The sequence below is a fragment of the Eufriesea mexicana genome, unplaced genomic scaffold (genome assembly GCF_001483705.2).
Source record: "Eufriesea mexicana isolate 0111107269 unplaced genomic scaffold, ASM148370v2 scaffold18152, whole genome shotgun sequence".
In the NCBI taxonomy this organism is placed as follows: domain Eukaryota; kingdom Metazoa; phylum Arthropoda; class Insecta; order Hymenoptera; family Apidae; genus Eufriesea; species Eufriesea mexicana.
The window spans coordinates 252,397-262,840 of NW_016925480.1; the positions used below are offsets into that span (position 1 = coordinate 252,397).

General features: G+C 41.3%; 3 protein-coding genes across 5 annotated transcripts in view; 1 reads left to right on the forward strand and 2 right to left on the reverse strand.

Moving 5' to 3' along the window:
- Nucleotides 1–2,265, forward strand: part of LOC108554288 (Heat shock protein 70 cognate 1) — a 4,251-nt gene extending 1,986 nt beyond the window's left edge. Inside the window, exons 3-4 of the mRNA XM_017909505.1 lie at nucleotides 216–1,460; nucleotides 1,558–2,265. Coding sequence (XP_017764994.1) covers nucleotides 216–1,460; nucleotides 1,558–2,057 — 1,745 coding nt within the window. The 3' untranslated portion in view covers nucleotides 2,058–2,265. The remainder of the gene's footprint in view (nucleotides 1–215; nucleotides 1,461–1,557) is intronic.
- Nucleotides 2,266–2,347: 82 nt separating this feature from the next.
- LOC108554289 (uncharacterized) lies at nucleotides 2,348–3,942 on the reverse strand. Its single transcript, XM_017909506.1, is given in 3 exon segments — nucleotides 2,348–2,419; nucleotides 2,489–3,021; nucleotides 3,246–3,942. Coding segments are annotated over 3 exon segments (1,296 nt in total). The 3' UTR covers nucleotides 2,348–2,353.
- A 462-nt stretch (nucleotides 3,943–4,404) lies between these two features.
- Nucleotides 4,405–10,444, reverse strand: part of LOC108554293 (uncharacterized) — a 12,326-nt gene continuing 6,286 nt past the window's right edge. For 2 of the 3 annotated variants that reach the window (XM_017909511.1, XM_017909509.1), the window contains exons 6-7: nucleotides 8,050–8,303; nucleotides 4,405–7,797 (exon numbers count right to left, since the gene is read on the reverse strand). In XM_017909511.1, coding sequence (XP_017765000.1) covers nucleotides 7,621–7,797; nucleotides 8,050–8,303 — 431 coding nt within the window. In that variant the 3' untranslated portion in view covers nucleotides 4,405–7,620. The remainder of the gene's footprint in view (nucleotides 7,798–8,049; nucleotides 8,304–10,444) is intronic. The other variant, XM_017909510.1, reaches the window with a different exon arrangement.

A 10,444-nucleotide genomic window follows, 5' to 3' on the forward strand; every position in this document is an offset into this window, starting at 1 on the left:
TTTTTTTTTTTTTTTTTTTTTTACAACATTCGTGTTAGTTTTGTTTAACGAGCGTGAGAAATGAAAAATTCCTTTTTTTCATTAATTCATATGTATTTCTTGTCGTAATCTTTGTTAAGTTTAACTTATATTTCAAATGTCTGTGACATAATTAATATCATATATTAAATTTAATGTTATTAAATTAATGTTATTAAATTTGATATTTTAAACAGACGCGAAGAGATTGATTGGACGTCGCTTCGACGATGCAACGGTACAAAGTGACATGAAACACTGGCCATTCACAGTGATAAATGATGGAGGAAAACCAAAAATCAAGGTTTCGTACAAAGGTGAAACGAAAACTTTCTTCCCGGAAGAAGTGTCTTCGATGGTACTCACAAAGATGAAGGAAACTGCTGAAGCGTATTTAGGAAAAACTGTCACCAACGCTGTCATCACCGTTCCTGCATACTTCAATGATTCTCAACGACAAGCCACCAAAGATGCAGGAGCAATATCAGGACTAAACGTTTTGAGAATTATCAACGAACCAACCGCAGCTGCAATCGCTTATGGTTTAGATAAAAAGACTGCAGGGGAAAAGAATGTACTGATCTTCGACTTGGGAGGTGGTACCTTTGATGTGTCCATTTTGACTATCGATGACGGCATTTTCGAAGTGAAATCGACGGCAGGCGACACTCACCTTGGTGGCGAAGATTTCGATAACCGCATGGTGAATCACTTCGTTCAGGAGTTCAAGAGGAAATACAAGAAGGATTTAAGTACGAATAAGAGGGCCCTTAGACGATTGAGAACTGCTTGTGAAAGGGCGAAGAGAACTTTGAGTTCATCGACGCAAGCCAGCATCGAAATAGACTCTCTCTTCGAAGGCATTGATTTCTATACGTCGGTCACTAGAGCTAGATTTGAAGAACTTTGTGCAGATTTGTTTAGAAGCACATTGGAACCGGTGGAAAAGGCCCTGAGGGATGCTAAAATGGACAAGGCTCAAGTTCATAGTATTGTTCTAGTCGGTGGATCTACCAGGATACCAAAAATTCAAAAATTATTACAAGATTTCTTCAACGGAAAAGAATTGAACAAATCGATCAATCCTGACGAAGCTGTTGCCTATGGAGCGGCTGTACAGGCTGCTATATTGCACGGCGACAAATCTGAAGAAGTTCAAGATCTGTTGTTATTGGATGTTACGCCATTGTCTTTGGGTATAGAAACAGCTGGCGGTGTGATGACAACGTTGATCAAGAGGAATACGACAATACCAACCAAGCAAACGCAGACTTTCACCACATATTCCGATAATCAGCCTGGTGTCCTGATCCAAGTATATGAAGGAGAGAGAGCTATGACCAAAGATAATAATATTCTCGGCAAGTTTGAGCTTACTGGCATTCCACCTGCACCGAGAGGCGTACCTCAGATTGAAGTTACATTTGACATCGATGCTAATGGTATGTATATGTTTTAATACACTTCCATTTACAAAGTATTCCTTAATATATTCAATGATCTAGTACATTAACTGATCTATGATTTCTATTATTCCAGGTATCTTGAATGTTTCTGCTGTTGAAAAGTCAACTGGAAAGGAGAATAAGATTACTATCACCAATGATAAAGGTCGATTATCGAAAGAGGATATCGAGAGAATGGTGAATGAAGCTGAAACGTACCGTAACGAGGATGAGCAACAGCGCGATAGAATATCTGCAAAGAACTCACTGGAGTCTTATTGCTTTAACATGAAGAGCACGATGGAAGATGAGAAGCTTAAAGATAAGATTGATGCAGGGGATAAACAGAAGGTTATTAATAAGTGTAATGAAGTGATCTCATGGTTGGATTCGAATCAACTGGCAGAGAAAGATGAATTCGCAGACAAGCAAAAAGAGCTGGAATCCATTTGCAATCCTATTGTCAGCAAATTGTACCAAGGTGGAGCCGCACCTGGTGGATTCCCACCTGGCGGATTCCCACCTGGTGCAGCTCCAGGAGGTGCTGGCACTGGTGGTGCAGGTGGTGGACCTACCATCGAGGAAGTAGACTAAAAAAGTCTTATATACGCGTCGTTTATTACTCTGAACTTCTTTTTCCCTTTCATTTTATTTATTACAACACGTGCTTCGTACATTCATGTCCACTATTTTCACATTTATTTATACTAATAGTGAATATTTTCTGAGATTTGAGACTTTATTTCCTGTAAAAAAAGTATTTAAATTCGTAATGCATAATTAATTTATTATAAAAAAGAAATCATTGTGTCTTCTTAATTCTACCTTACACGCTTTTACTCCATTTACTGCTTTCATCGATTTATCAATATTTTCTATCTTTAACGTGTTTAGAGTGTTTCTGGTTTGTAAAATTGGACCAGAATGATCAAGTACGTTGTGATAACGCTGATGAACTGAAAGCGAATACAAAGCGAATAATAATTAATATTCTTACAAATACGAAATAATACTATTATACTTACTCTGGTCAATAAGGAATTATCCATTTGAAAGAAATCGCATGCGGTGAATGTAATTCTATACTGTTGTAACTGCAACGAGAAATCATTGATTTCATTTCGAACAGAGTCGCGTTCGAAATTTGATCGTAGGAGACTTTCCATTCCGAATGCATTAAGATTGAGTACAGTATTATCATTACGTTCATTGTTATAAATTTCTAATTGTTCCGGTTCTTTATTGCGAAAATTTCGAAAGAAGGACAACTTGTTGATCTTCGTTGAGTGTTGAGCGTTCAATATAAATTGGCTGATATATAATCCAATTTTATTTATTTCTTTGTGAGTCAGCGTGCATACCCAACACATTAAGACGAATTGGCATCCATAAATCATCCAAATTACGTTGTTCAGAAATATAAAACCACTTTTATGTTCGGCAGCACTCATGTAAATTCTAAACAACTTTGCGACAACCATTATAAAGGCGTTTGTGGAGCACAATAATAGATCCATGCCATAGATTTCATTTATCGTCATTATTACAGAACATATTTCTGTAAGAAATCGATCATTACAAAAATAAGATGCACAGTGTTGAAGTGTCGCTTTTTATAACAGCACAGAGTGAGAGACGAAAGAGAAATTATAATTTTTGTTTTGATTAAAATAATAGACCAATGTTAAATTTAATTAAAAATGTTTTCCTTGCGTTTTACCTTCATCCTGTTCCACTTACGTCACTCACTCCGAATTTATACTGCAAGAAATGTGTCAATACACGTGCCATTGTGCAGTTTCCTAATTCTCCTAATCTTCAAGGCGATCCAGTAGGCTGCCGAGTTTTCATTTAACTGCCTGATCATCTCGTTGATCGCTCTAAATCTGTGACAGATCATGTACACAACGACGTCGAACACGAAACTGTTTACCAAAGTCTGCGCAATTGTATAATAGAGTAGCAAATCGGAGGCAAAGATTTGGTCAGGTGCAGTGAAGTAGTAATAAAGAACATGGGTAACCAGTGACACTGGGCCACATAATAGGGTTACCAGAATGGCCAATATTTGGCTGATCTTTACGTATCCGTCATTGATAGCCATGTCCTTAGAGATATTCTGATCCAACGATTCCAACATGTTCATCAACTCGGCCCACTTGTCGTAGTGCCTCATTACATGGTAAACGTAATAATAGGCTGCAAGGTGGCATATGGTTTCGTTCATGCAGTACATGATTTCGAACAGCTTGCTGGTGAATTCTTTGCCGAAATTTGTGAAGTCCACAACGCTGAACGCGACGATCACCGAGCAAAGGCTAAAATGGATCACTCGGAGGACGATGGTGATCCATTTTGGACAGTTGCCAGGTCTGGCCACTCCAACGCCCAGCAACCAAGAAACGTACATTATCGGACGTAATGTTCTTTCTGGTTTTGTCGCGTTGCCTTCTATTCTAACGCTTATTTCTTCCTCCATGACAGTCGATTCCTTTAGAGTCGAACGGACGGAAGAGGCACGAAAGGAACGAAGCTTCCCTCGCGCTTCGAAGCGTTTACCCAAAAGCAACGCGAGACACTGAGCTTTTAATCCGGAGATTCGTGCCGAGCATACCTCGTTAGCGAATTTAGATCGGGCCTGATACGGGCGTTCATACAGAATTCAGGAAAATTCTGGGGATTTATGGGTGACACGCAGGGCACTTTCATTCGACGAAAATGGAGTAGCCGCGAAATTAGACGCACGAACCTATTCGAAGATGGCGGAAGGTCCAGCAGTGGTTACGTGATATGTGTGTATATATCGAAAAACGAGCTTTATTTGCCCAACGACTATATTACAATTTTTATTATACAGTAAACATTTAAAATGGAATAAAACGATAACGTTGAACAGCGACCGTTCTTCTGTTCGTTTTTGTTTTTAGAAATCAGGCGGCGGGTCGAGTCGAATCATCTCGTAATAATAATAATCATAATAATCATGGTAATAATAATGGTAATAGGGTTGTGACGGTGTAATTCGTTCGAATTAAATCCGTTCTATGATCGATTCGATAATTTGGGCGTGCAATCGTCGCCAAAACGTGCGTGTTTTATGTTCCATTTTTAATTTTTTTTCTTTTTTTTCTTTTTTATAATCTTTTTTCTGCGTCTGTGTGCGCGTGTGCGTTTGTATGTGTCCGTGCATGTTACACATGTCCCCCTGTATCTGTCCTATACGTGTATCCGTGTGTGTCTATGCGTGTCTATCACGTGACTTATGTCTCCTAGCACGTGTCGATGCGTATACGTGTCCCCGTGTATGTCCGTGTGTTTCATTCGTGTTCCGTGTGTGTCTATGTGTGCTTAAGTGTACATATGTGTGTGAGATAATGAGTTGCTCCGTTCGCGCAAGGACTTACAACGTAAGAATCGCGGTAGTCGCAAGAACGCTCTTAAGACTCTCGTTCCTACATCTTTTTTGTTCTTTCTTTGTATTCTTTTTTTTTACTGTTTTTTTTTTTTTGCTTCTTTTAGATTTATTTAGTTATTATTTGATCGGGAAAGGCAGCGTAATTATTCGAACACGAGATGTTGATACACGGTTTTTCTTTTTCTCTTTTTTTCTCTTTTTAGTTAATTACTTGCTCTTTCGCTCTGTGTAGATAGGGACGTGTCTCTCTTTCACTCTCTCGCTCTCTCTCTCTCTCTCTCTCTCTCTCTCTCGCTCTCTCTCTCGCTCCCTCTCTCTCGCGATCACATTTTTTCTCACCGTCAGTTGCCATTTCGGTGAAATGCAACACAGCCCCTCGTGCATGTTCGCTTTCTTACGTATATACAAGTATATATAGAATATGTATATATAGAATATATATAATTTGCTTTTAACGATTTTTTTTTATCTCTACAATTTACATTGGCGAGCCGAGCGACTCGGGAAAATCGTATGCACCGATGCAACGAGACGGTTCACATTGGCATTTAAGAAACGGTAAAGGAAACTCAGTGGCAACCAGTTCGGAAACATAGAAACGAAAAAACGGGAGAAATAAACGCACGTCCAACCGGTCGTTTCATTCGTCGTTTCCCAACCGTATTATTCTTTCACAAGGTTTCGTGATCGTGTATCATAAAATAGCAGCGCCATCATAGATCATTCAACGGAAGCGAGAAATATTTAATTATCTAATTTGCACGATGTGCCTCGAACGAGTTGCTCGATTCAACGTAAATAATTCCGTGCCTCTGTAAATCCGAGGAGAAACGCGAGCAAACGAATTCTTTTATCTTGTACTCGCTACTTGTATTCCGAATAGATTTTGGTCGATTGTGATACAGGTTTATGTTCACGATGAAAAGCGACAGAAAAGGGAGGAAACCGCTCGCAGTTTCGGTCGCAGAAAAGCGAAATAACGAGATCGCAATAAGTCGTAGCACAGTTGATTTTGTAATTTTTTCTTTTCTCTCTCTTTTTTTTTTTCTCTCTTTTCTCTCAGCGTTTCTTGCACGATTCTTGCTGGCGCCACATCGTCGTTTCGTCCAAGCACCAGCCTGATAATACTTTTCCACGTTTTCCCGTTTGGTTCTCACAGAGTAATTTATCTAAGATTAGAGGTATGTTTAGCCTCGACCCACTCGAGAATGCCCTGCCAATTGCTTTTTTATCGCAGCAAATTCCAAAAGAAAACAATCGAACGCATCGATATCTTCACGTAAAACGAAACACGCATGTATATACCTTCGTCCATTCCTCTTCGCGATTATTTTGAATTTACATTCTAAGCTCTGCATCGATTTCCACGTAAAACGCAGCCTGCCCCCCGTTTCGCTTCTTCCTTTTTGGCTATCGAATACTGCTACGCGGATTTGCGTTGTACATACAAGCGGATAATTTATGGAAACAATTGGATAATCGTTTTCTCAACCTCTGGTTTCCCGTGTCCGGTATCCCGAACGATCAAGTTCGAATGATTTTGTTCCATCGTTGATATGTGATTAAATCGATAATAAGGAGTTATCGGTAAATATAGAATAAATAAGAGAGGAATAAGAACCGTAAAGTTTAACACTGCGCTTACTAAATCGGCAAAAACCTCGTTTATAACCTAATATTATTCGTACCTCGAAAAGAATGATTGATATGTAAGTAAATCGTAATGGAGTATCGTGGTACCGAGCATCGAGGTGTTAGCTCGAGGCATGATTCCGTGTTCGATCAATCGCTTTTACTCTCGATCATTCGGTCGAGACTTTGTAAAAAATTCTATCGTCGAACCAATGATTCGTAAATGCTTAAAAAATTTAAGCCGTAAAAAATCATCTCGAATGCTAACCCCATTCTCTTCCTTGTCCGTAAAGTGACCAAAATTCCAAACGAATCAGGGTGGTCAACGAAGCCTCGTACCCCTCTTCCCCCCGCGTAATTTTCCACACGAAAAGGAAAGAAATGAAGGAAAAGCTTGAAAAATTGGCGTTCGATCGAAACAATGGCTTGTCATTGTTGGAAATCGCGTTAGCTCGTAATTCGTAACGCACTTGATCATTTCGGGGATGTCATCTGAATTTTGCAACCATTACGGACGAGGAACTTTTCGCTGCTGGACCAGAATTCCCGCGAAACCTCTGAAGCCTTAAATATACAACACGTACCACCCCTATATTCAGGTACAGCTTCGTACACCTGCACCTGCGTCCAGGTGTCAGGCATACTCCTGAATGTTACGTATATTAGAGCCGAACAATCTTAACTGGTCCGAACTCTTCATTTTTTTTTCTCTTTTTATACTGAAAGCTGGCTCAACGTCTAGGTACCATATCATACCTAGGTAATAAAAACATATCATTTTAGAATAAATTCTAGGCCTTCGCGCGTGGCTCAAGCAAAACTTCAACTTTAACAACTCTGCCGCCCCTCTTTGTACCCTTTATATCTACAGTTTCCTTATCTTTCGTTCAAGCACCGTGTCCGTGACAGAGCATTTCACACGTGGACATCTTTCCAATCGCTCGCCTCGTCGATAATTTCTCGTATTTCTCCAAACCCGAGACATTCTTTTTGTTCTATGCGATTCGGAACTGTACCGCTGCGTGTATCGTGTTTCTCGTCTCTTCACTGATTTATATATCATTCGATTCGAGTCACGTGTGTTATAGTTTGTCGGTATTTAGTCCTTAATTACACTTGAAAAATGTCACCGGTCGCACGCGGTGCGATGTTCGTTTCAAAGATGGACGTTGTCGAGGTGGTGACGGGCGCCATTTCGCCGAATCTGGTCGCGTTCACGTTGGTTGTCGTTATGGCCGTCGTTTTCATTGGCGTCTCTTCGGTTATGTCCGATGTCGTCGGCACCTGCTAGTATATTTCAGCGTTTCAGTAAAAGATTTAACAAAGCACAACTAACAGACGCAATTTCCTAACCGATTCGTCAATTCTCCCGACCATCATCCATCTCCGAGCGTGACTAAGGGATGAAGAAAATGGACACTTACGTAAGGAATCAGGTGACCACTGTCTTCTCGCTGATTCGATAGAATCATCGAATCGGTGAAGAAAAGGACGGCAGACCGAGTCTTTTTCGAAACGAGTCTTGTCGTTATAAAATACCTCGTTATAAAAGACCTCCTTCCCTTCTTCCACGGAAGGCAACAGCTCGTCCATAGAGTGAGGAGTTCTGGGACTAGGCGTAGGCTGTTGCTGCTGCTGCTGTTGCTGTTGCTCCCGTTGCTTAGCCAATCTTAGCTCCTGTAAGGCCTGTCGTTGTTCCTTCTCGTTCCTCTCCTTCTCCAGTCGTCTGACGCTGTAACTCCTGCCCGACGACGTCGAGCTGTGAACCGACGTTAAGCTAGGGCGACGAGAACCTATCGGGGAAACAATGGGTCAAATTGAATTGGAGTTCCACGGTGATACACACGGCTCCCCAGCCCCTCCCCTTCCGCTACGCTAAAAGTCAATTAGCTAGGCTTAGAGATCAATCAGAAATACGAAATCTAATTGCGACTGCTCGGCTAATACCAGCGTGACTCTCGGTCTCCGTGAAACGTCACTATCGATCATCGATATCTGAGGCTAGGAGCGTACGTGGCGTACGGTGCTGGTCGTTGAATCAACGAGATATCCCTCGTTCGCTAGCTAATTCTTCGTCGATGGTGATATGCAAGCTCGATGGTCGCATCAGGGGATCAAGGGATCGTCGAACATGGACGATAGGCACCCTATGCTGTGATTATTCTCGGAAAGCCGATGGATGAAGGCTTGAACATGGGAACGGGTTCACGCGAGACGAAGCCATGTTCGAAGGTTTGCATTGCGGATGGGAAGACAGCCTAGAGGGATGGAAGGAATAGAAACAGGGTGCAGGGGGTACGTCGTGGCTGTGTAGTGTGTGAGAAAAAAATTTGAGAAAAAGAGACACTGACGATCGGTGTTGGAGTGACTGTGCAAGTTGTCATCGTGTAGAGATTGTCATCGATATAGCGAGCATTGCATGGTGTCATGTATTCTGTTGGAGGAACGATAAGCGGTTCTCGTCAGCGTGAAGCAAGCACATACGAAAGCGAACGCTCGCAATTTGTCCACCGCGTTTGGGTGTTTGCGATTCGATAACGACGAGGAACGATCCTTCCTGGAGTCTCTCTATGCCGCACGATGGTTTCATTCGCCGGTGGTAGAGCTTCGTGTAATCTCGAGTGGACCTTGAAGCGATCCGAATATATGCATAAAAATGAATTTCTTAGCCGTTAAGCACCGCGAAATTATTACCACGAGAGCCATCGACGTGTCGTAGGTTGCACGTGTATTGCGGGATGCGAATATGCTTGCGGGCTGTTTAAGTGTTTCTAATTCAGGGAGCTTGTTAGGGGTTCTTATTGATTGACGACGCATACAAAAGGCGACAGAAAATGCAGCCAGACAGAGAGAAAGAGTAACAGTATACGCGTGCATCCTGTTGCATATAGAGAGTGAAGCGAAGCTTCGCTCGAGATGTGTACGTTTGTCCTTCGATTTCTAGCAAGCGCATTCAGCAAATCAAGTCTGTGCAGATCTCCCACCCCTGCGCGATAATTTCTACCATTTTCCAAACACCACATTTTTCGCTATCGCACGCCGTTTAACAACGTTTAACTTCGTCAACTCCCATTCATCGCGTTGATCGTCGTAAAGAAAATTATTGCCCCACGAGCACACAGAGAAGCGTAAAAAGCAACGAACTGACAAATAGGAGACGAATATCTATATTTCCTCCCACGTCTCTTCCATTCTGCTATTTAGCGTTCGTTCTCGTTGCAGCTCTAAGAAACGGAAAGAAAAGAAAAAGAGGAAATAGAAGAAGAAAAGAAGAAAAAGGAAAAACATGGAAAGCGACGTCTTGAATAGTGCAGCAAATGAAATGTAGCAGCGGAAAACGTGGCAGGCTTAATTAAAAAGTTCAACCCCCTACCCATCGATTGCGGGCGTGAGAATTAGTCGCGTTAAGTATTAAAAATCGACGTGGCAGTTAAATTGTTAAAAGCTGACCCCTCGCATGCGAACCGGCACTGTTTTGCGTGCGTGTGCAGCGAGCTAGCTAGTGCGTAAAGATTTTGTGTCTCTCTACGTCTTACCAGAGAACGTTCGTTCGTTAACGAGCAACGAAATCGGCCGCTGCCATCTTGCTATCTCGTAACACACTCGTGCAGCGCTTTATATTATTGGATACACATTAGAATCACATTTCACGTGACAATGTAGCATTGTGTTTCATTCACGATATAAATATGCCACACGTATGTGTACGTGGTTTCCTTATCGTTACTTTCTTATATCTATTCTTAGGGATGTGTGTGTAAGACACGACTGATTGGGAGGAGTGATACAGATACGTGCGTATCTCTTTTCTTTCTTTCTCTTTTCTTTCAATTTTTGTCCTCGATATTTTTTCCTTTCTTTTTTATGCTTTATTTTTTTTTTTTTTTTTTTTTTTTTTGGTTTTTTTTTAAATTTTTTTTTGCCACCGGGGTTT